The 26864-nt window shown below is 45.0% G+C and overlaps 1 protein-coding gene across 3 annotated transcripts in view; it reads right to left on the reverse strand.

The window, feature by feature from the left end:
• Positions 1-23942, reverse strand: part of RCN2 (reticulocalbin 2) — a 310020-nt gene extending 286078 nt beyond the window's left edge. The window contains exon 1 of one of the 3 annotated variants that reach the window (XM_069610923.1): positions 23789-23942. In XM_069610923.1, the coding sequence (XP_069467024.1) occupies positions 23789-23879 (91 nt within the window). In that variant the 5' untranslated portion in view covers positions 23880-23942. Of the gene's footprint in view, positions 1-23732 lie in introns of all 3 variants that reach the window. The other 2 variants (XM_069610924.1, XM_069610925.1) reach the window with 2 other exon arrangements.
• Positions 23943-26864: the final 2922 nt, after the last annotated feature.

The following is a 26864-nucleotide window of genomic DNA, read 5'->3' on the forward strand; positions in this document are numbered from 1 at the left end:
ATTTGGAAACTCTATCCTATACATGTGAAAGTTGCATTTAGAGGTTGTGCCCAATAGCCTCTCTGAGAAAAAGTTGAATCTAGAAGTTGTGCCCAATAGCCTATGTGTGTATTTAGCAGTGTACCCAATAGCCTCTCTGCCAAAAAGTTGCATTAGAATTGTACCCAATAGCCTACGTGTGTATTTAGAAGTTGTGCCCAATAGCCTCTCTGAGAAAAAGTTGCATTTAGAAGTTGTGCCCAATATCCTAATATCATCTGTATAATGTAGAATCTAGAACTGTGCCTAATACTCTAAACTCCCTTTTATACAAAACTGAATCTAAAAAAGGTAGACCTAATACCACCTTCTGTGTACAGTCAAATTTAGAAGTGTACCTAATAGTACCTAATACCATCTCTGTGTACAGTTGAAGCTAGAAGCGCACCCAATAGTCTAATATCTCTGTGCAAATTGAACTTGGAAGTGTGCCTAATAGCGTGCTCCCACTGAATTTAGAACTACAATTAGAAAGCCCTCCTAAACTCCACCTAAAAGTCCAACCAAAACCATACCTGGGGTGTTGCTACAGTCAACTTCTCCTTAAATAGCTTACCTGTATTCCAGCTTACCAGAAGAATGCCAGCTTACTAGAAGAAAGTCTACCAACAGCGTAACTGTGCTGTAGCCACAACTAAATAGACAGCCTAATTAGCATATCCTAGGGTCTAGCTACACCTCAAAACGGCCTAATATCTGCAAACTAGTACAACCCTGAAATCACGACTACTCACAGCCAATGATATAGCCAAACTTATAAAGTCCAATAAACTAAGTTTCAATTGAGACCACACCTAACAGCTCGTACTAAGCATGAGTGCACCCACTCCAACAGAGTCTGTCGGAAACGACCACCATGGACTGCCCTCACTTCCCGATGTGCCTTCCGTCCCGTACCCCCCTTCCCAAACCACCCCACACTCCTTTGCATTCCCTACCATTCCCCCTCTCCAAACACCAAGCCAGAGGAGCACGATGGCGAGCCAACCACCCTAAAAACACTCCTCCCCCGAACCCCACCACCGGCCAGCCCACGTTAACCATGCCCCCTCGCCTCACTACCATAGCGGGCACACCTCGCCCTGCAAGCATCCACCCCCTGCCTGGACCACAAACCCCCCATCACCTTCCCCCCCGAACACACCCTTTCCCGTCCCTAAAAACTGCACGCGTAGCCCTAGCAAGAACCGAAGCCGCATCCCTCTCTCCCTCGAACCCCCCTTCCCTCTCCCACTCCTATCGCAACAAAGAAACTAAAGGGGAAATCGCACCTGGTCCCCCTCAATCTCTCAGCACTCCTCACCTCCCCTGTCTCGATCCACCTCCACTTTTCCCCAATCACCCCCGTCCCCCGTAGCTTTGCCTTTCCTGAAACCCCTCTCCCTTGACTTCTCATCAACTGTAATGGAAACCCCTAACCGCCCACACCCCACCTTCAAATCCCCCCCCCCCCCCGAGCCAAACCCGATCATCCTAACACACGCAGCCACCCAATCCCGCCAATTCTTCTGCTCGCCCACTATTCCCACCGATCATCACCCACCCTCTCCCTCTCCAGCTTCATCTCTCTCCGTTACTACCCCCTTCCGCTCCAGCCCCGAGACCAACCTCGCCTGCCGATGTGAACTGCATCCTATTTAATGCCCGATCCGTAGCAAAAAACAGATTCTCCATCTTTGACCTCCTCGCCTCTGACAAACCAGACCTGGTTTTCATCACCGAAACTTTGTTCTCTGTCGCCTTCGCTCCAATCGCCAGTGAAGCCTTCCCCCCAGCCCTCCTGCTGAAAACCTGGCTCTTCCCCTAAAACCAACCTGTACCAAACTAACCCAAACAGACAAAACAGCATCTCAACAACACCAACCCAACAAACTACCTGATGCGAGAAATTGACAGCCAATAACCCTGAAGATAAACTAGAAAGACAAACAGAATTAAACAAGTAAAGTAGATCAAAATAGTGAAGTGGATAATAAGAATAAATCATAGGAAAACAGTAAGGAGATGTAAACTGCTGAAAGGCACATAATGCATGAGGAGGGAACAAAGTGAATGGCGTGGATGAAATAGTTAGAATGGATGAAGCGTGTTGAATAGATGAATGCACCGAGTGAAAAAATGCATGAGTGGAAGAACAGATGACTATATAGATTGAATGAGTGTGTAAATCGAATGAGTATGTACATCGGATGAGGGTATATAATGGATGAACATGTTAAGCGGATGAGCGTATTTAGTGGTTGAGTGTGTAGAGAGGACGAGCGTGTATGGCGGATGAGTGCATATATATAGAGAAGCGGATAGAACGCAGGAGCGTGTAGAACTGATGAATGCACAGAACGTACGAGCGTGTAGAGTGGAGGAGCATGTAGAGCAGAGGAGCATGTAGAGCAGACGAGGGTATAGAGCAGACGAGGGTATAGAGCAGACGAGGGTATAGAGCAGACGAGGGTATAGAGCAGACGAGGGTATAGAGCAGACGAGGGTATAGAGCAGGATTACTGCGTATTAGCGAATGACTCTAAGGGCCTGATGAGTGCATATTAATGTTGAATGCGGGGAAAGCGCGAATGCATAGAGCGGTTGAGCGCATAGAGCGGATGAGTGCGGTGAGCGGATGAGTTGAATGCATGGAAAGCACGAGTGCATTGAGCGGATGAGTACGGGGAGCGGATGAGTACGGGGAGCGGATGAGTGAAGCGAGCGAATGAGTGCGGGAGCAGATGAGTTGAATGCGTGGAAAGCACGAGTGCATAGAGCAGATGAGTACATAGAGCGGATGAGTGCATTGAGCGGAGAAGTGAGGGGAACAGATGAGTGCCGGGAAACGGGTGAGTGCGGGAAACGGGTGAGTGCGGGAAACGGGTGAGTGCGGGAAACGGGTGAGTGCGGGAAACGGGTGAGTGCGGGAAACGGGTGAGTGCGAGTGCGGGAAACGGGTGACTGCGGGGAACGGGTGAGTGCGTAAGGTGGGTGAATGCGAAATACAGGGGCAGACAGGAGTGCATGCGTGGGGCAGACTGGAGCGCGCTGGGCTGACGTCAGCACGCGGGGCTGACTGGAGTCCATGAGTGCGTCGAGCAGACCGGAGTGTGTAGCAGATGGGGACCCATGGAATAAATATAAGTCCATAGAACGGACTGGAGGGCATAGAACTGAGCGACGTAAATAGTATGGTCTGGAACGCAGGGAACATTTGAAAGAGCATGTAACCCATCATATCACACCCCACGCTTACTCTCTTCTTTACACCACCACTCAACTAAACTAGAACACAGAGATACTATGACACCATTCGGTATAACTGTTCTCATACCAACATCTCCCGCTCACTCCCCATCATTCTAAGTAAACACTGCTGGTTACACACCCCACAGCCAGGCGTTCTCCTCAGGCACTAACGCAGCCACAGTCGGTCTGGATAATTTCTGCCAGAACGAACACATACCCCCGATCTCAACCACCACACCTACCACTTACAATCAGCTATTACACGAATACCACACCAGCTGCACACATAACCGGTGCGCACAAGCGCCGTTGAATCTCCCTACTCTCTCTACTGACCTGAACTTCGGTTCCCAAGGGTATTCAACCTACCAGCGCCTTCAGACCATACCAATGGTATATAAGGCGCTATAGAAGTGCAAAATAACATAACATACCATAGAAGAGAGGGGGTTTGGGGGGAGAGAATGAGGAGTAGGGGGAGAGGGCTGAGCAGAAGAAAAGACCAGACTGCCCCCAAAGTGGCAAACTAGAGGCCATTATGGGTAAATTGATTCTAGTCCTAGAGATTATCACTGCCTTTTTAGATGAACCCACTAATAGAAATAAGGGAAATGTACCAATAAGACGAGTGTGACCGACAAGCTCTCCACAAGATACTTTAAAAATTATAACCTGGAATACCCAGGGTTATAACTTGGAATTACCAGAATTATAATTGTTAGTAATCCAACTGGTCAAAGATTGTTGAGGGAATCAGACTTTTTTCTTTTGCAAGAAACATGGTTGGTAAAGGAATTTTGCCTAGATGGATACCTCATTATATAAATAGCCCCAATAGCTCAAATCAGGTGGTAGGCCTTGCCGGAATTGTCTCTCCTAGGCTCCATTCCCACTTGGCCACATATTGATCGTTAATAATTATGATACACCAGGTAATGAAAACACACCAGGTAATGAAAACAGAAAGGAAATAAATAAAATAAATATATCGCTCTACACGTAGAATTGATATTAATGGCTCATAACCAACCCGGGAGGCACCTTCATAGCCATGGGAGACCTTCATTTCCAAAAAGGTATCCCTCTAGGCCGACCAACCATGTTAAAGACGTGGAGTCCGTTTTAGTAAAAACATACACAAGGGCACGACGTTTGATATGGCCCTGGATCAGGAATATCCAATGTGTAATTGGCAGATGGGAAGAATTTATTTTTAGTTAGAACTTACTACTAATGTATATCGACCTTGCAACAACAAATATTAGACCATATACATATAAACACTACACTTGGATCGATAACATCTTGATCCTGGATGATTTGCTAAAACATAAAAAATGTTGAGCTTATATTTAATACCACGAGCCTCCCCTCTGTAAGCAAAATAAGTATTTCCAGTACTGTGGCCATGAATGCATAATGTTCAACTGGTAACTATAGTACGTATAACTCATTCAATCGTATTATTTGGTCAAAAAAGAATGTTGAAAAATTCACAAAGAAAACAAAGGACATAATGGCTTCTTTCAAAAATTGAAATTATAGATCTTAGAGAATACTACGATCAACTTGAAATAATAGTAGATGTGTTATGTGAAAAAAAAAAAATTAAAAAGTACACCTCTACCAGTATTAGCACATCAGTGACCTCGCAATTGCCTAAAAAAAGAAAGAATATAGAAGCAAAGTCTTAAATATAAAGAAGCAATCTCGCCCTATAAGTGCTAACTGAATTTAACCTGACCAAGTTTAAAACAGGTTAGAGACACTGGACTTGAGCACATAAACAATCGATGGCCACTGCACAGTGGCACTTGATGTATAATGAACTACTACACCATGACTCTCGTAGCTTTTGGACCATTTATAAATCGCCCATACGACTATTATTAATAAGAATGAAAATAATCCTATATTTTATTGTATTTATTTATAAGGCACGTATACAACAAATGGTGTTTCAAGGCGCCACATGACAAAAAAGGGGGGAAAACAAGGGAGAAAGAAACAATAATGGTCCTGCTAGGACTAGTGGCGGAGTGGAGGAGGAGAAAAGGGGGGTCTTGAGGAGTTTACGAAATTTAAGTTCTGGCTCAAGCCAGAGAGGGGGCAGGAAGACCTTTCCAGAGGGAGACTCCTGCAGAGGAGAGCCTAATTTGCAGAGAGTTGGAGCTAGCAGACCATTGGGCTCTAGCTGGGCGGTATTTAGGGAGAGAAAGTTGGATGTAGCAGGGTCCGAGGCCCCAGAAAGCCTTGTGGATGATGCAGAGGGTCTTGAATGTGATCTTAGCAGCAACTGCGAGCCAGTGAAGGGAAATTAGGGAGATACAGTCCCTGGGCTTGAGGCCAAGAATAAGTATTACAGTCCTCTTCTGTATTAGTTGAAGGGGACGAAGGAAGACTAGGATGTTATAGTAGTCAAGCCTAGCGAGGAGCAGAGCTCTGAATACATTGAGTTTCAGAGGGAAGGTGAGGAAAGGGAGAATACCTCTCAAGAGGTGCAGCCGATAGTGGGCCTTCTTGGCAAGGTCCGCGATGTGAGGAGAGAGAGGAATCTAAGAGGACAAAAGGGTTCTTTGACTCACAAGAGGGCGAGTGCAGGGAACACATAGAGGGGAGGGAGGGAGGGGAGATGGGGTCCCAACGAGAAGGATCTTAGTCTCACTGGCATTAAGGCAGAGATCATTATCAGCACACCACGACAGAATAGCAGTCAGATAGTCAGGGATGAGAGAGGAGGAAAGCTTGAAGGAGAGCTGTGTGTTGTCTGCATAATATTGGAAGCGAGGAGTGAAGGAAAAGATCAAGTGGGCTAAAGGGCCTGGGTAGATGTTGAAAGGCCACAGAGAGAGGATAGAGCCTTGAGGGATGCCGCAGGTGGAGGTCGTGATAGGGAGTGTAAAGGGCCAAGTTGAACCTGAGAAGGTCAGTTAGAGAGAGGAAGGAGGTCAACCAGTCCAGTGCCAGGCCTGTGATGCCCAATGTGTAACGGAGCAGATTTGTCAGGATGGCATGATTGACCGGGTCAAGGGCATTGGAAAGATTATGGAGGATAAGAACAGATGGAGAGTTAGAGTCGATGTTAGAGAGCAAGTCATCACGGGTGTTCAGTAGGGCAGTTTCCGTGCCTCTGGCAGCTCTGAAGCCAGACTCATGGTCGTGGAGACAGCCGACAGATTCAGTGTGTTGGGTCAGTTGGAAGATGGTCAGCTTCTCCAGGAATCTACCCAGGAAGGAAGTGATGGCAATAGGGCGATAGTTAGCAGGGCAGCAGGGGTCAGAAGAGCGCTTTATAAGGAGGGGATGCACAAGTGAGTGCTTGAGGCAAAGCGGGAATGAGCCGGTGGCAAAGGAATGATTACAGAAATCAGCCAGGAAAGACGCAAGGGAGGCAATGTTGTCCTTGATCGTTCTGGCGGAGCATGGGAGCACCTGTTGGAGGAGACTTTCATAAAGAAGACTAGACTGGAGACCTAATCCAGTGCTACGGGAGAGAAGTAGAGAAGGGGGGCGAGGGGAGTCAAGGGAGGAATGACAGCTGGGGAGGGAGAAAAGAAGGAGGGTGGAAGAGGAGAGTGAGGACAGAATGTCCCAGGTTTTGGAAAGGAAGTGGGAGGCCAGAGAGGTACATAGGGTTAGGGATGGCAGCAGACAAGTGGAAATTGCAGAAGGATTGGCAAGTTTCTTGCAGATTTTAAACAATTCGCCAGATTTGTTAGTGGCTCCGGAGCTGCGAGCTTGGATGCAAGCCCTCTTCTCTGAGTGAATGGAGAGTCTGTATTGCCTTTGGAGCAGGTGATAGGACTAATGCCCTCCACTTCCGCTCAGCCACTCAGCACCTGCGTTTCAGAGAGGCTAGGTCGGAGTCATACCAGGTGTTGCACTTGGAGGCGAGCTTCATTCGGATATTCATGACAGGGGCAAGGATAACCAGGGTGTTGGTGATAGAAAGAAGATTAGTGTGGGAATCCGATGCAGGAGTGGGAGGGGGAATGAAAGTGGCAGCAAAGGCAGCAACTGACACTCGCTTCATCGGTCGAATGAAGGAGAAGGAGACAAAAACTTGGGAAATATGTTATTTAACTATAGTACTCACTGTAGGAACCGAATCTAGTTTATTAGGGGAGGAATGTATAATCCTGTTTGAAGACATTGCATTGAATAGTGCATTATTTAATTAAAAAGCTCTAGAGCTCCAGGACCTGATAAGGTGGAAAATATAGTTTACAAAGCAACCCCAAGTGGATGATCTAGGATTTTGGAAAATAGGCTCTCCATAATAATACTGGTCTCATCCCTAATACTTGGAAAAAGTCAGTTCTTATTACGATTTATAAGAAGGCGCCGAGATCACCACCTGAAAACGACTGAATTTTAGGAATGGTTGACTCCCTGTCGAAAATGACATTACGTGCAAGTACACAAAACAATTCTATGAGACATTTAAATCCCATAGGGGGGGGGGCTACTCAAGGGAAGGCTTTCTAAAAACTTTAATTCCTGCATCGTCCCTAGCACACACTAGGGATTAGATATTTTCCAAGATAGAGAACTTGATTGGCTAAGGATGCTTGAAGGAAATCGGTCAAAATTTTTTGGGGTTCTTGCAAACACCCCTATTGAAGCCCTATGTATTGAATTGGGACTTCCGTCCACGATTACTCGTTGAAAGATACGATGGGGTATATTCCACCTGCAAATCAAGGATTTTAGCGTAAAGAATGAAAACATCTATGACCTTTTTAAAGATGTTGGATTTAGATAGCCCTTCTGGGATATTGAAGAAATGGCTTAGCGACATTAAGATTTTTAATGTGCCCATAGGGTTTCCAGCAGTGTCCCCTAGTAATGTCGCCTTGACATCAAGCAGATTAAGAAATAAGGTGTAGAATGGGACAGGATACACAACATTGATTACTTAGCTACTAAGTCCATGTATAGAAAACATCCTACTCAAGGATTTCAGATGGGAAAAAGCTTTAAATATATCAATAGTGCACAAAACAACAAGATCTCACATTTTATTATGAGGATCCGATTCGATTAGCTGCCTACCATAGAAAGGCGGGGTGGCTGGTTAGTGTGCCGTATTTGTAAATGGCCTATTGAAACAGTGTGCCACCTACTGATAACATTCCCAATCTTAATTAACCTATAAATAAAGGGCTATACTAATGTGGTTATACTAATGTGGTTATGGACATAACAAGTGTGCACACTGATCAATTTTGGGCACACCTTTATTCAGGAAGCACTTCAAAATTAAATGATGCAGCATTTTATATAAGTGGGAACAAGAATGAATGGACTATGTAAAGATAGTTTATGCTATGAAATTGAAATATGTATGTTCTTTTTTGCTTTTAAGTTTTATATTTGGTGCTGTTTAATTACTTTATATGAAATGTTGCGATATTTTATCATGATATTTTTATCTTGTTAAATGATGTATTTACAAATAAACCTAATTTTTTTTTTAAAAAGTTTAAAACCTTTTTCCTCGCTTATAAAAATGCTCCCCATTAGGAATTGGATTAGAAAAATAAATAAATAAATTAAAAATGTACTCCCAAATTTAATAGGGAGTCGAATACACTCCCACCTCAAAGTCTTATCTGGAGCAAAGATAGGCATTTAAAAAATAAATATGAATACAATTGTATGTAATCACTTGAAAGATGAATAGTCCTCACATTAATGTAATTGAGATTTAGTAGTGAAATTTAGAAGCTTTTCCCAGATCGGAAAAATTAAACCAATTGTAAAGCCAGAGCTCCAATAACACTATAATAACAGACAAACATACACCGAAAAAGAAGGGTTTAAAAAAAAGTGAGCTAAATACATTCTCCCTAGGTCGATTTGTATAGCAAACAGAGACAGAAGCCCTTTGAAGTCACGCATAAAAACGTGGGCCCTGTTAAGGGTCTAGATTTAGAACAACGAATATGGCAAATTACACACCAGTTGAAGCTTCCTCACACCGTCCAGTAGGATACATCAAACCGGCTATGGTGGTTTAGAAGGTAGATCAACCTCCTAGTATATAACATTATTGTTTTTCCACTTGAGCCCAATAGTATGACTTTTTAGTGCAGTGCTGCGTTTGGAAACACGCCCCTACATGTACATAAGCTACCAACTGATTCCAAGGAGCATCCAAGACACAATAGATAAAAACGTTATTTTCAATGTTGACGCAAATAACGCCAAGACACTTTTAAACATTATATATTGGCAAAGTCAACAATTTTGGCTTTAGTACCGTCCATCTTTTTGCCGTTTATATGAAACCTGGGGTTATCAGATAGCTCAAGGTGGACAGTCCACATTAACAACATCTCAATTACTGATGTGAACCAGCAAGGCTGGCCTAGGGACTTCGAATCAAAGGCACCGGAATGGCTTCCACAGTGAAGGACTGATATCAAACGCCCGGAATCTTGCCAACATCAGCACATTGCTAACCAAGGATTGACATTAAATACCCAGATACGTGCTGAAATTCCAAGGTTTCCCATCACATTTTCAGAAGCTTGCCCAATTGACAAGCACTGCCTTCAAGTGCTCCCATACTTGCCCAATAGCCAATGATTGCCATAACCTGCCTAGTAGCTTGCCTGAATACCAAGGATTGCAATAGAATTTGCAGGCACATGCCCACTTCCAAGGATGGTCATCAACTGTGAAGGAATTTACCCAAGAGCCACGGATTTCCCTTAAGTGCCAGGTACTTGTCACATTGCCACCAACTGCAGAGAAACTTATCCCATTGTTGCTGACTATACACCCCCACATCCTATCCGCACCACCTTCACTTTTCTGGTAGTGTCTGGAAAATTGTGCAGCATTGAGTGCTCTCCTAACTCTGCCCATCTAGGTTTTCCCGCTAACACTATCAGCATCAGCATCAGCAGTGGGGCAGGCAGAGATGAGGAGTGCAAGGATGCTGCATTTTTGTTATCTGGTGCTTACTTTGCTACACCGCATCCATGCTATCCATGTCCAAGAGTCCAACTCACAATCAGGCAATGGGTGTGAGAGATGAGGCATGGACATAAAGGCTGGCTTTCACAATTTTTGATGTTCACCAAAACATCATTGCAAACAGATGTCGAGGGGAAACATGGCCTCAGCTACAACCGCCAGTTAGACCAAAGGCAACCAGCCCAGTGATCAAATGAATTCAGAGGTAAAAAACTCCAGATCTTCAAAGACCATTGGCAGATAAGGATTGCTACTGAAAAGCATGAGTCAAGACAAGGTTTGATATGCAGGGTTTGGAATCGGCAGTAAACCTGGTGCCCCAGCATCTTGGGTTAGAGGTTCATCTGCCTTAATGGGTAGTCCACAAAGCCACGGATACAAATCTCAGGTTGTGAGCTACTAGTCGGCCATTAAAAGTCACCTGCTCATCCATTTGAGCAATACGCACACAGCACACCATTTCCCACTAACCAAAATTCTGGTATAATTAGCCACTGAGTAATGGCAAGTACAAGTTGTGAGGCTTGCACCCGGTTCCTTGCATTTGCCATAAGCTAGGCTCGAAAAGAGATAATGCAGCTCAAGACTTAGATCAGAGCTTGTGTGACTGTATGGACTGCCAATGATTGTAGCGCCCGACTGACCAATATTTGAGGGAAGAAATTGTTAACAGGTCCCAAAATCTGCATCTGCCACTAACCATTGACTAATGAAAGCAAAACACTTGGCGAGTTAGACGTGGTGTACTCTGTGTATGTGGAGAATTTATAGGCGAGTAACGTATGCGTGGCTAGTAGCCTCTGAATTCAAATTGTTATCCATGTTAAATAGGTTACTAGTTAGTTTTTCCTCACATATGCACTACAGTGGGTGGAGACTCCGGCTTCACGAGACTGCTGCACCAAGTCTCGACCCAGTTTCCTGCCTGTGGTCTGATGGTGGCATCTATATGAATTTGTGTATGTAAGCCGTCATGGGACTTGTATTTTTTCAGTTCCTTAGGGCAGGGGGCATGGAGTGAAAAGGTACATTTCACCAACAGATTGAGGTGGAAAGATGGTATTAGAGATGTAGTCAAAACATCAGTGCATCATAACCTTAAAATGTCAATGGCATACAACATCCCGCCCAGATAAAAAAGAAATCCTAAAAACATTTCTGAGACCTATGCCAGTGGAAAAGAGACAGACGGGTTTAGGAGAGGTGTTGTGAATACAGTAGTGACATACGAATGACATTTACTTTGAATACAAAATTGCTATTTAAGGTTAATATCTTAGAACACAGATACCCAATATACGGCCTGCGAGCCACTTGCAAACATTCGGGCCGTTTGCTTTGCCCCATTCTTGTAAAATGATGCAAGGTAGACTTCAGGGTTGCTGGATGAACTCCTTTATTGAGCCTCCATCAACAGCTTTATTGATGCAGTTCACACACTTGAACATGAACTCAGGGGCAACAGGCCCTCAACAATACTGGATGCAGCATATAAAATGGATTCTATAACATGAAGAAATGTCCCTTATAAAGAGGAGCACCAGGAGCTGGACCTGCTCCGTGCCCTCTGCTCCAGCTTCTCGCGTTCGTGCTAGCTTCCTTGCGCTCTCTGCTCGAGATCTCGCAAGACTACGGGTCCTGCAATATCTCCACACACCGCCCCTTGATAATGCAAAACAGTTTATTGCATAACATAGTCATTGTATCTCACCGGTCTTCTGTGTTCCCTTCTCGGCCGGTCTAACTTCCCACTGCTGTTGTCCAATACTAGACCAGTTTCCTGGACGGCCTCTGGCATGTCTCCTTTGGCTTCTGCCTCTGCGAACCCTTTCCTTGCTGCTTCCGGCTCTTGTTCTCGCAAAGTCTCTCTATTGGGTCCTTTATAGGTTTTGGGTCCGTCTTGTGTTTTTTCTCCTTCGCGGCTCTTCTCGAACATGGCTACTCTCTCCATGTTCCATGTGCAGCCATCCTCGGTGCGAACATGGTTGGTTCCTCTATGAATCACTCGTATACGTTGAGTGAACTTCGAACCAGTCATTTGGTCCTTGGTTGGGAGACGTACTTTAATCCAATCTTCTTTTACTTCACGGTCTTGGGTTGTCCTCCTGTCGCTCCAGCTCTTCATTCGTGCCTTGCTGTTCTCCAATCTCCATACTACTACCGACATGTCCACTTCATCGTCTTCTCTTACTCTGGCCAACCATGGTGGCACTAGTGTGGACGCTGCTCTCCTCTTTCTCAACATGCGAAATGGGGAGATTTGGGTAATACCGGTGGGCGTTAGCCTGTGAGCTGCAATGGCCTCTTTGACCGTTTTGAGGGGATCCATTCGTCAGGCGGTCGCCAGTTGGATGGCTCCTTTAATTAACCTGTTGGCTCTTTCCACAAGTCCATTTGCTTGGGGATTATACAGCGCTGCTTTCCTTTGGCGAATGTTGTGTTTTTGCAGGAACAACTCCATGTCCCTCGATACTAATTGTACCCCATTGTCTGTTACTAACTCATTGGGGAGACCCTCCCTCTGAAAGATTGATGTGAGAACTTTATCACAGTGGCAGTCGTGATATTGGGGACAAACTCAGCTTCCACCCACTTCGACAGGTAGTCCACCAGTACTATGCCATACCGATGTTTGGGCATCATTGCCTCCAGTGGTCCGATAAAGTCCAGTCCCACTTTTGACCATACTCAGGGATCTCGGTGGGAATCATGGGAGCCTGTCTGATTTTCAAGCGTTTATCACTGTTGAGACACTCGTGGCATCACTCAATCATTGTGCGAATCTCCTGATCCATGGACGGCCACCAGTATGCTTCTCTCACCCTTCGTCGCGTCATGGCGTTCCCTAGGTGCCCAGTGTAGGCTCTGCAAAGAACGATTTTCCTCATCCCCATAGGTGGTATCACTTGGTCGTTTTATATAATCAGTCCGTCAGCCTCAGAAATGTCCTCTGCCACTTTCCAGTACAGTCTCATTCCTTCTGGCACTAATCTTTCATCTGGCCATCCATCCCTGATCCATTCCCCGATTCTCACCATGACGGGGTCTTCTTCAATCCAATGTCTTTCACTTAGCTCCAGGTAGTCCGGGCCTTGAGGTCCAAGATGGACGCTACTATGCATTCCTCCTGCAGGAAGGTGGTAGCTTTGTCCTTGCCTTTGGGTAATCTTGACATGCAGTCTGCCTGCACATTTTTCCATACTGATATGTGATGTATCTCGAAGGTGTATTCCTGCAGCTTAGCTGCTATGCGTGCCAACCTGGGTGCCGACACTTTTGTGCCTCCTGGACTCAGCATGTGAATGAGTGGCTTGTGGTCGGTGACTAGTTTAAATCTTGTGCCCCATACATACGTCCTGAAGTGTTCAACTGGCCATGCACACGCCAACATTCTCTTTCTCGACTGTGGAGTAATTTTGTTCAGTCGTGGATAGGGCTTCAGAGGCGAATGCCACTACATGTTCTGTGTCTCCTTTCCTTTGGGTGAGAACAGCTCCTAATCCACACGCACTAGCATCAGTGGTGATTACTGTACACCAGTCTGGATTGAACGGTTGTAGGCACGGTGCTTCCACTATATATCGTTTGATGCTTTCTACTGCTTTCTTCTGGGCTTCTTGCCATATGAATTCAGTCCCTTTTTTAAGTAGGTCTCGTAGCGGCTTTGAAGTTTCTGAAAACTTGGGGATAAATTTAGCATAGTATTCTGCTAACCCTAGGAATGACCTCATTTCATCCTTATTTGTTGGCTCGGGTGCCTTTGTTATTGCTCGCAGCACCGTTTGGGGCTTATGCCGTGTGATGATATTTTGTATCCCAAATATTCGACTTCACATGCTTTCAATAAGCATTTCTCATATCTTAGCTTTACTCCAGCTTCTTGCAGCTTGGTGAGAACCTTCTTCAGGGGGGCATTGTGTGTTTGCTCATCTGCAGCGTACACCAGGATATCATCCTGGCAGTAGGACACATTCTTCACATCACGCAGTAACGCATCCATCATGCGTTGAAATGCTGAGGCTGACGATGATAGGCCGAAGGGCATCTTCGTGAACTGGTAGGTGCCAAACGGGGTGATGAATGCGGTCAAAGGCTTGGAGTCTTTGTGCAACTGAATTTGATGATACGCGTCCCTCATGTCTAACTTGGAGAACACTCTGGCCTCTTTCATCATGAGAATTAGCTCGTTGATGCTTGGCAGGGGGGTAGCTGTCTGAAATTACTTCCAGGTTCAAAATTACTTCCAGGTTCAGACTGCAGAGATCAATGCATACCCTTAGATCTTGTGAATTTTGTTTTTTTATGAGAACGACGGGGCTCAGTCACTCCGATGCCTCGATTTCTTCGATGGTGCCATCCTTTACCATCCTGTCGAGTTGGTTTCTGAGCGTGTCTCTGGCAGTCGCCGGTACTGGCCTTACTTTGTGCTTGACAGTGACAGCATTTGCCTTTAATAGTATTTTATGAACAAAGCCTTTGATTTGTCCAGGACCTTCTGGTAACAGTTTTGGATAGTCTTCTCTGACAACTGGTGCTCCTCTTGTACTGACTGACAGCACCTGGTCCACTGTGCTGGGGTCAAGCTTGATTTTGAGTTTTGCCTGATCATCCCAACCTAAGACTGCTGGGCCTTCTTGACTGAAGTATATTCTTGTAGTGGTCTCTCTCCCTTTAAACTCCAATTTCCCCTTGATGTAACCTAGCAGGTCGATGGATGCACCTCCGAACACCGTGGGCTTGTGACGGGTGCTGAGGACTTGGACTGTGTCTGTGCCCATCATCTCTTTGTATGTGCGAAGGGGCAAAATTGGTAAGTCCGAGTCCGCCATGACTCGTTTCTAGGCCGTTTATTTTGATGGCGCAGTGGGGCTTTTCTCTCCTGGCATGTGGGCCATTCACCATTATTACAGTGGGAATCCCTTCTTCGTCGGAGGAGGATTCTCTTTCTGTGTTGTACTCGGCATTGACGTTGCTGACTTTTTTGTTCTGCCATCTTGCACACGGAGCATTGTTTGTCTCTTGCAGGGCATTCCTTGTCATAGGCTAAGTGTTTGGTGCTGGTGCATCTATGGCATTTTAACGGTTCTTTTCTTCCCCACTTGTCATCTCTCGTGTCAACGACTGGCTTCTCTTTGCATCGGAAAGCTATCGCTTGTACTTCCGCAGAGCTGTGTCCGCCTGCGTATTCTTTCCTTCTGCCTGCGGTTTCTTCTACAGCCCTCGCGATCGCGACATCCTTTTCCAGCAGTAATTCTTTTTCCAAAATGAATTTGTCTTGCACTTTCCTGCTGTTGGTATGTACTGTTAGCATGTCACAGATCAGTCCTTCCGGGTTGTTGCCAAAAATTGCACAGTGCAGCTAATTCACGTAGTTTGGTCACGTAGTCGTCCACTGGTTCGGACGCTTCCTGCTTGTGGCTGTAGAACCTTATCCTGTGCAGGACTGTACTCTCCTTGCTGGCAAATCATTTGCCTATTCTCCTCACCACCTCTTTAAACACGTCGTCGTCATCGCCGGCCACTAGTTCGGGCGTGTGGCTTTCAATCATCTGTTGGCCTTTAACGCCTAGAGCATTCAGTAGCATGGCTCTGCGCCTCGCTGCTGTGTAGCCTGTGCCGCCTAAAGCTTCCAGGTACGTAGTAAATAGGGGTTGCCATTGTGGCCATGGGATGGCAGGCCTAGCTGGCGTTTGCAGAAACAGCGGTGATGGGGCTGCTCCCTGTATAGCGCTGCGTGGGTTCAAGTCCTGATCCTCGTCGCCAATTATGTTGTAAAATGATGCAAGGTAGACTTCAGGGTTGCTGGATGAACTCCTTTACTGAGGCTCCATCAACAGCTTTATTAATGCAGTTCACACACTTGAACATGAACTCAGGGGCAACAGGCCCTCAACAATACTGGATGCAGCATATAGGATGGATTCTATAACATGAAGAAATGTCTCTTATAAAGAGGAGCGCCAGGAGCTGTACCTGCCCCATGCCCTCTGCTCCAGCTTCTTGCGCTAACAGAAGCTTCCTTGCGTTCTCCGCGTGAGATCTCGCAAGACTACGGGTCCCGCGATATCTCCACACCCATAGCCTCACCTTTGCTCTTCCGCAAAGCCATACACTGCAATGATGAAGCTGACGAGGGACCTTATTTTATTATCAACTTGGAGAAGCTAACAATTATAAATATATTTCCCACGAGGGAGGACTACAAATAATGAAAAAATAAGCACTGACAAAGTCATATGGTTTGGCTTTCGATTTAAATGTTTTGTTGCAGGTAGCAGTTTTTATTTTAAGAAAAAAGGCACAGCATTCCATGTGCAGGCGCTCCTATCACATGCAAGCAAAGCCTCAAACGCCCTATTAATGCCACTTAAGGTCGTTCACATGGTGTAAGCACCAAATAGAATTAGCTGACATCATATGCCAAGAACAGCATCAAATACCTCACTAATAACATTGAATTCCAGTTAATGCCTCAAATGAATGTTATAGTAGTTTGTGTTCGTATACACCACTTCAAGCCAGATTCCCCCTGCTTCAAATCGTTGTAATTACAGGCGGTATTACCCCATTTTACGTACTCAATGTGTCAACCTCGAAATTATCAAAGTGTAAGTCCGCCCTGCGGCAGGCTTCAAACTTGCAAAGAAAAAGCTGGCTGTGTACGATAGGCGAGCACTTTACTTCTGAGCTATCCACCCCAAGAGATCAGATAGTTACCATTCGTGAAGTACAGTGTAGAATCACAAGTGCATGTGTTACGGTCACGTTATGTTATTTGGCATTTGTATAGCACCTTTTACCGTTGTTATGATTCCAAAGTGCTTGGGTTGAAAGCCCTTGTGGACTGCAGTACAGGTCAGTGGAGAGAGTGGTGGGCACACACAGTCTGGCCGCGGCCAGTGTGCAGTGGGTGACGTGAAGCTGCATACTAGCGTTAGCTGTGGTGGATGTGTAAGGACAGAAGAATGTGCGCAGTAAGACCAATGGAAATGGTATCTGCATTCTGGCAGGGCTAGTGCTTGAGGGCGACGTTATGTGTGCAGCTATGCCAAATTATTCGAGGGGTGTAGCTGTGTTCCAATTACTAGTTGGTGCAGAGGCAAGAGTTAGCATAGTGGTGTGCGAGTGGCTGTTTGTTTTCCAGGGGGACCTGGTTTCTGTTCAGCTTCCAGTCCCTGTCAAGGGTGTGGAATCTTCCTGTATCTTGGTGGGTCACATTGTTTGGTGAAGATAGGGAGGTCAGTCCCAAAACTCATGTTCTTATTGAATATCTGCTAGCATTATCCTTGGTCTGCAATTTGTTAAATTGGATCCCTGGTAGGTATTTCTACTTGGATATACCCGGATAGTTGGGATTAGCAACAAATAAGTGTGGCAAGTCCTGGTTTGATAGCATAGTGCATATTTGCACGTGGCACTTGGGTTTCTAGTTCTGCTAGAAAGAATTACTGGTTGGTAGTTCTGTTATATACATTCAGTGGAGTGACAGGAGTGATTAGCAGCTTAACTGTTTGGACGCCCCTCACCCTCAAACCCCGATATCTAGTTCTGCTCTGGGCTTCCAGGGGTGTAGCGTTAGCAGGCAGGTGCCTCCTAGGGCTGATTGCGTTTCCTTGATCAAGCTCAAGAGTGTTGGTGCTTGAGTTATGAGTCTGGCACAATTGCCCATGATGGGGATACAAAAATACCCCAGTAATGCCGTTGAATCGCAGTTAATTCCTCACGTGCATGATACTGGAACAATTTTAATCATGCTGCAAATCATTTTCCAAAGCCAGCAAAAAAAAAAAAAGAAAATGTTGATTTTTGTTTTAATGTCCCATTATGTTTTTCGTTGACATTGCTGACTCAAAATATTTGGAACAATTACGTTTTCGTTCTGGGAGAACTCTCAACCCACCCTACAAATTGATATTTTAAAAAAACGTTCAAGTGTTACTTGCCTGTATGCTTTAAAATGTACCATTTGACACAAGTGGCAATTAAAATGACTGTTAGAACGGCCAAACCCCTCATGGTGTGATCATAATTGTACGTCTTTCAATATTACTTGCTCAATGTGCTTTAAAAGAACACCACATTTTAGGTACTTTGAACTCCCCACCTCCACTGCATTAAAATGGAGGCATGAGTATTCTGGGGGGCTTCATGTTTTGAGCATTGGTTGCTGTTGCACATAGACTAAGATCAAACCGAAGATCTTGGCAGATTAGAGAAAATGCTTATGCCCATCGAGTAGCTTGCAATTCCTCTATGATCCCACCTCAGATGGCAATCAAAACTGGGTAATAGCAGACTTGCTCATGGACAGAACGTTGGGAATGGGGGTTTTCGAGTCCAAAAACCCAAGATGCCCTAAAGTCCTTTTTGAAGTTTACCAAATTGGTGGACCCCTGGTGACTTCAGTACCCAATGACAAAGAACTGTATGTTGTTCTTTGTATGCCCTACTTACGGATCCTCAAATGCATACCCTGAACCCTAGAACCTGAAACTGGCCAAATGCTGATCTCTGTCAAAGCAGCCATATTCTTGTTAATCCAAACTGCTCTGGTGCAGGAAAAGATTAATGCAGATATAATTTTAGACAAGTTGAACACTGAATCTGTACAATTCACTTTGGTGGGTCTTTTTTTTCCCTCCAATTTAGCAATACACCCGATACAAGTCTTACGAAAATTGGGAGGTGTTCATGAATTCACCGGAAGTGCAATAGTGTGCATATGTAGAATTGTGGGGGCAAGTCATTCTATACCTGGCTAGTAGCTTCGAACTTGAATTTCTTACCTTGGTATTAACCGATATGCATAGACTTAATAACATGTACGTACAGAGATTATAAATAAACCTTTTTCTGGGACTAAAATAATAGGGCCTAGCACCATTAACGTATGGGATTGTGTTCTTACCAATTTTGAGCTCCGACTGCCACGAGATCATAACGCAGGTTTTACTTTATGGGCCACATGACAGTACATTGACCTTTGATACCGAACGCTCACATGGGCACTTCGAAGAAAGGATGGCAGTATATCAGAATGATGCCAATCTAAGGAGCATCACATTCATGAAAATAAGTTATGGTTTGGTTGGCCCGCTCCCAATGAATTTCAAACCTGCTCAGAATGTCAGGTTATGTCACTCCAACTGCCATGACAATATGGCATTCTAATAATGGATAGTGAGTTCTTGAGGGAGAATGAAGGACTTCACCACAAAATCTGCGTTGACAGAATATTGCAGTATTCCCTCGCGCTACCCACATTCCTCAACACGTGGCCATGCGGGTATGGCACTCTTTTAGCCAACACTCCATTTCTCTTCCTCTACCTCTTTCACCTTTCACACAGTCCACGCTGGGCTAGATCACTGACAGCTGGCTTTTGCAATCACAGATTTCTTCCTGTGGGGTATGTCAGGATATGATGGCACTTAACAGGCAAAGGCCTCCATGCTTCAAGGATCCACTTGAGCACATCTAAGACCCATCATGAAACCAATAAAGTATTCAGTTCTTTGCTATATAGTAGTAGAAGCAACCCAAAGGGGTATATGCTAGTACACAGTAAAATTAAACATTTGCCTTTTTCGATCAGCAGTATGCTTTGTTCGTTCTACTGCAAATGATTAAACACTACCCGGGACACTTATATCCCCTCTATTACATGTAGAAATATTTCATGTGTGCTTAACCCTGCCCGACCATTACCATTGCTAACTTCTACTGACATTTTATATTCTCCCACAGACTAAGGGATACCCCTAGCAGACTATACAAGACTCATTATGCAAGCATTAGCCTTTTAAGACCCCTATAATGGCGATTGGTGCCGTATAAAAACCTCTTAATATAACAAATCACAGATACAACAAGGACAGCCTCAATGCAAGCTTTCCTGCTACACACAAGAACAAAAAACACTGCACGCTTCAATCGCTCATGACATAGGATGCAATATAACAGAAAACGGCAGCGACAAAGCCCTCTGCTGATGTCTGAGCTCCACATTCTGCAATCATCCTATAGTGCAAGTACAGCACAGGCACTAGTGAAATGCAAACACAAAGGAAACGGATAAGGTATGAATTTTTGTAATGTGTGGATTCTTGTTAACAGTGTTAACAAGAATCCACAATTCAACATACAAACATATATCATCATTGTGACAGACAAGACACTTAGAAATAATACGTCTGGTTGCCAGGCCTGCCCTTTTGCGTTTTCTAGGAACTCCTCTAAACTTGGTAAGGACAGGTAGAGCTAGCAGGTCTACAGTCCGATAACAGTTTGTTTTTAAGGATACACACATTCAACTTTATTTCACTTTGTTTAACAGTTAAAAGATATGCATAAATAATACCAAGTCAGTCTATTTGTATTTTACGTAAATATTGTGGAACGTATTGGTTTGGGCATGGACATCACCAGTTCAAACAAACTTCAGAAAATCAGTAAAGGGCAGGAAGCAGCAGTGCAACATTGCCTCAAAGGAAACATTAGAGACATCAACTGTGCGAGGGTCACTCAGAATACAGTGTAGACATCAGCAGTGCAACCATTTTAAATATGGCACAAAACAGTAAAGGTTTGATCAGTAGGAGTAAAAAGCAGCTTCTGGTTACCTCTGGGGAATGGAGATGGAGAGCCAGTACATGATGTTCCACAAATCGAACTTCCAAACTATAACGTTTTGTCCATGATATGACACTATGCGTTCTCATCGTCCACAAGATGCAGGAGTGCAACATGGCCAACATTTCGAGAGGGCTAACCCTTCAAAATGTTTGAAGAAGGGGTAACTTCAGTGAATTTGGGGGAGGGGTATCCAACTTATTTACACATTGTAATGAAAATATTCTGATGCAGCTTCAATGTTACAAGCAGTTAACTCACTCTTATAGTCTGAAACCACACACTTAATGACTGCAGTGAGAATGAGCTGTCTACTGTCCCCCGGACCTTCCAATCACTCCCCCGACATGCAAGTCCTAACACCTAACACCCCACTATGATTTCAATTGCCTAAAAAAGTTAGATGAGTGCACTTCATTAGTAATTACCACGTTTTTTTTTTTAACTGTGCAGTCGCACGCACCTTTTATTAACCAAGTCCGGTCCTGCTACAGCGCTGCAAGTCAGCTAGGTCAAGTTAACATAACCCACAATTTCACAGGGAGCGCTAAGGCCAAATTCATCCAGAGATCACTGTGACACAGGTAAGATGGCCGGGGTAGGCAAAAGTAGTTCTTGGTAATTGCTGGTGTTGACCAGCGCCAGTCATTGGGTCCGATTTTCCTGGATCTGCGATCCGGCAAAAAAAAAAAGATTATCTATTGATGCAGGAAATCCATTTGCACCCTTCAAGTGTTTCATTTAATGTTTTCCATCAGTTTTTGTTGCAGTCGAGATTCAAACTCAGGTCGTCAGAACCAAAGTATAGAGACTTACCCACTAGAGCATTTGATCTGGAAATTTGTCAATAAGCTTGTGCTCTGCAGAAAACATTTAGATACAGCTTTGCAGGTTTAAAAAGCGAGTAGCTTTTATACTTTGCTTGCAACATTATAGGTAACGCTCAGGGTTCGAAATTGAGGGGAGAGGGGAGCGCTAGCTTGCCAGCAACAGCGACCTGGAGCTACTTTTGGCTCCCAGGCCAACTGATGCTAAACAAACATACCTATGCAAATTTAACATTAGGACACTTGTATAACACATGTAAAGCTTAAAAAGATAATAAATAATGGACAAAATGAAACATGTGCATCGTATGTGGAAGTTAGATTTGCAAAATGTTATGCACTTGCTCCTCGTTCCCCAGTGGTAGCGCCTGCTCACTGGTTAATGCAGGATACCCAGGAGCTTATCCAATCTTCAATTTTGAACCCTGTAACGCTCATCCTTTCTTGGGTTATTTTCCAGTTGTTTATAATGTCTTAATTAATCTCCTGAAACACAAATGTTTATTTATTGGGGGGTGGGTGGGGCTGAGAAAAATGGCATACACCCTCCACCCCCAATCTATTGCCCCACCCCAGCCGGTGGGATCCCACATTTAATAATGTCCAGCCCGGGTGTCGACCCAACCATGCTCTTCTGGGTCACAAGTTTTGCAAGTCTCTTTACATGAGTCTTAGAAAGTACCTCATTCCAAGAAACTTCAAACCTCCTTGGCAAAAGTTCTTGAAAAATGTATTAAATTGGGATATACTTCTTCTCCCCCATACCCCCCCTCCCCCCCCCCACAAGATAACTGGATTGTCTCCACTTATAAAGGGCCCTTTGAATAAAGCCACTAAGGAAAGAAAAGAACGATCCTCATTTCAGGAAACTATGGAAACAGTATTTCTTTCCAATATAACCCGTTCCCTATGACTGGAAGCTCCCCTGGGCATCGAGAAGACAAATGCTTAGTATACAGATCTGCTGATGTCATGGTCTCCCTATGGGCGTAAGACTGCGCTGACTAAAATAATTCTAAACTAAACTGCAGCCAGGTGCAAAATTGCTCCCTGTAATCATGTAGTGCAGCCAACACTCACAGAACAGATACAGGGCAGGAAACAACAGTGCCTGTGTCCCTCAGTGAAAATCAAAGCACAGACATCACCTATGCAAGTGTCCATCAAATAAAAAGACAGATAGACATCAGCAGTGCAAACGTTGCTCACTGAACACGACCAGAAAACAGCAGTAGGAATGCCATTCACAGGCAGGACGACAGACAAGAGACAGTGCAAGCTTACACAGGAACAGCCAACTCATGGAGAGCGATCAGGGAGCATGTGTAGCAACAGCTGTGCACGCGCCTTCGCCCACAGGACAAATGGAACATGAGAAGGAGTTGTGCAAACTTCGCAGCTTAGTGCATGGAGGGCCTATGCAGGCTAAGAGCAGAGAACGGACCGTGACTTCTCGAGATCGTTGGCAATGCGATATACTTATTACAGGATATGTAATGCCCTTTTTAGTGGCAAGTGCTTCAAAACACCCGACAAAAATATATGTATTGGAAAGAGTTTCTGCCAAAGAGGTGTATAACTATAGGAGTTATAACACCGGCATTTAGTTAACATCTTAATCACCACCCACCTACCTAACCTAGCCGCTCCCAAAAACCACAAGCTGGCTTGCTGCAGCAACATTTCTCTCTTGCAGCCGCCAGAGCATCCCTGACTTCTCAGAGCGAGTTTCAGGCAAGGCAACCCCCCTATTCCATCATGCATGCTTCCCACTGCTTGACGTCAGCCTCCCCACTAGTTTAAACCATCTGACTCCCTTCACAAATGTACTCTTGAGCCTCCATTCACAAATGTACTGTTGAGCTCCCCCCCCCCCAAATTCACATAGCCAATACCTGCCGGTTGACAAAGAATGCTCCCCTCCCCTGTGCTAGACCACCCCGCACCCACGCAAGACTTTCTGGGACCCCCTATGTTGGGCCCAAAGCACCTCGGTCAATTCTCAAAATCCCTTACTTTGTCAGTACTCACTGTGCACCCAGGTGCTCCAGGACTGCTCAGAAAAACACTACCTGTCAACTGAGGAACATCCGTGTTACGAATCCGCTTCCTGGTCCAGCTCGTTAAAATGTCTCTGGGCTGCCAAATACATACAGCTCCCATTTACACATGTTAGCGGCTTGTACCCATCCGAGAAACAGACCATAGCAACGCCCCGCCCACTCTTCTCCACGTGACTTGACACGTTTTGTTCCTTACCATGCACGTACCGTCGGCGTCATCTTGTTTCTCTTTGTGCTTTTCATGAGCCAGGCTGCAACAACAATCGGAATCTGCGTGGTCGAGGTTAACATTTGTCCCATGTTCTTCGGGATACCGGGCAAGTTCCTGCAAGACATCAGAATGATCAGATAGAGCGTCTGACTTCTACTTGTCCCTCGTGATTTTCATGAACGGTAACCGGTGTTGTATCATAGCCTGCATCCCCATGGCAGCATGAGGGGGTTGTGGTAGGGCGGCCAACTCTTTGATAGTCTTGCCCACAAGGCAGCGATGATGTCACAACGTTATTCACGTTTGGCTCGCCCCTTTTTTTTAATGTAATTTTTTTTAATGGCTCTTAATTCCTGGCTTAATTGAAATGCAAATGGTTTGTCCTTGGGAGGTGATGGTCACGTTTTTTAACTGCAAACATGACCATCACAGACCCCAGGAAAAAAGCATTAGCATTTCAATTAAGCCAGGTGTCATAGTGTTACAGCTCCACCTGTAGGCTCAAAAGGAGCATGGCAGCGCCATGCTGTGTAAATGGCCACTTCAGTTTGCAGAGTGGCAGTGGTGTGAGAGGCAGCCTGTGTCCTGCACAGCCACTCTGCAAATTGTGGGGCAGAGTCCCTAATTGCGGAACAATCCCGCGAAATCCGGGACAGTTGGCCACCCTAGGATGGGGGGCAGTGTTAGGCAATCTTCTGGTCCACACCCACTGGGATACCCCACCACCCAGAAATTGCTACAGCCATACAAACAGCTAAATATGAAAATACCGTGTGATAGCCCACCCTCCAACAGCTCTGTTCCTGGGATTAGCCAGTGATGATCTTTGTAGCTCCGTCCGGCTTGTCATCTGTGGGAGATGCAAAATATCATACAGCCAGGAGCCAATGTCATTGTGCTGACCGAGCTGAAGCCGCCTGCGACTCGAGGCTTCCGTGCCCCTTAACAGTTCAAAGGATCAGAAACATGCTTCTGGGTGCATTTGTTTGAGGCAAATCTACAATCTGCTTGGCTCGGATGATCAAGCGCTGACTGTTTTCCAGAGTCACAGCCCCCCTGAGACACCCAGGCTGTGTCCTTGATGAACTCGACAACACGTTTCGTTTGTCATCAGCAGCATAGCCTTTCTTATGCATGATGGTGAATTTCCAACGAAAGACCACCAGTCGCCCTGTAAATCTGTGACCGTTAAAGTGAGCAACACAATAAAGCACCCTTTGAAAATGTGTTCATACCCATAACGTCTAATAGCTTGATATGATCAAAAGTAAAGTTTGCTTTGATGTCCTTAGTTGAATGTTCTTAAAACCATACATAACACGCTGGAGGTTTGTGACAAATCTCCAAACCTAAGTGAGTTTTTTTACACCTCTTTTATTGTGTGTCTTAAAGTGCTGAAAATAAAGTGGGTATGTAGATATTTTGCCCTTTGCATTTTATAGTTTTCCATTCAGGATGTGGAAAATAAAGGTACACTATTATTTTGCCCCAACATGCTGCTGCTATGAGTATTTTGTTTTCATGATGCTTTACTATGCAATGTGTGGATTTTGCAAGTAAACTCTATAGGATAGTATTATTGTCAGTCTTGACACCCAAAACTTAAATATTTGTTCCCAGTAAAGCATGGAAGAAGGTGGCCATGCCCAAATTTGAGAGTGGGTTAAAATCCCTGCTTTGCTGTTGAGCGTAAATGTGTGATCCCTGGCAAATAATGTAATCTCACGCTGACTTCAACTGCAAAAATTGGAGTGCTTATAAGTTATTACATTTACACCCTGATACTAGGACAGTTTTAATAAGTGTAGGGACAAATTAGTGTACCCTGGGGCTAGTCTGCTAGTGGCTCCAATACTATAACATAGAATTGCATTATTGCTGCACTGGCCCTCCGTCAGTCTCGTACAACTTGATTTGACAGGCAGACATAGTCTCACCCTCAGTGTACCAGAGATTCTAGTATAGCAGACTAACTGCGGTAGAACCAACATTAAATTGTCTCCCCTGTTGCTACCAGCCACTGCAGTTGCTTGGGCCATCCAAACTACTGCCCCACACTCTGCTATGACCTGTTATGCCATGATATTGAGTCTTTCATTGCACGCCATCCGCCATTTTCACACTTTCTAGGATCTTCAGGATCTGCAAGAAGTTGGTGTTCTCAGATTTAGAGGAGTTAACTGAGTGTAACATTGAAGCTGCACTAGAATAGTGCCTTTACAATGAGTAATGAAGTTAGATGCCCTTACACAAGTATGTTTGTCACTCCTCCACCGTCTCTGAAGTTCGCGCCTTTCCCAACATTTGAAGGGTTAGCCCCCTCCTAAAGCAGCCAGACGGAAGTTCGCATGGGAAAAAGAAACCCTGATGTGCGAACAAGTGTGCCTTTCAGCACATGGCATCCAAAGCCCTGGGCTCGCCTGCTCTACCTCACCCTCCCTCCCAAACTAAAGCTGGCCGAGGAGCACATTCCACCATGACTGGAATCCAGCGGTTCTACAATTCACCTTCCAGACAATGTTAAATAGTAAACCACTTTCTGCTGCAGGCAGGGACTGGCCCATAGGGCAACAGGGTAGCCCCGCCCACCCACAGATGCTTAGAGCCATAAATACCTCCAACAGAGTCAATGGAAATGGCTGATTATTTTCTTTCACTACAGGTGCGCTTACAGGTGCGCTTATTATAAGTGACTTTGGGCTTCTTTTTGCCCAAAGTCGCTTATAATTTTTGCAGGTTGCTTTTTGCGGTTTTTGTCTGCTTATTTCCCATATTAAGTGCGTATTGTTGCGCTTGTTCAGTTCAAGCGACCGAAAACCGCACCAAGCAGATTCTACAGGAGCATGACACCGCGTTTTGCACCTTTCCACAGTC

The sequence above is a fragment of the Ambystoma mexicanum genome, chromosome 8 (genome assembly GCF_040938575.1).
Source record: "Ambystoma mexicanum isolate Mex_15411 chromosome 8, UKY_AmexF1_1, whole genome shotgun sequence".
NCBI lineage: Eukaryota > Metazoa > Chordata > Amphibia > Caudata > Ambystomatidae > Ambystoma > Ambystoma mexicanum.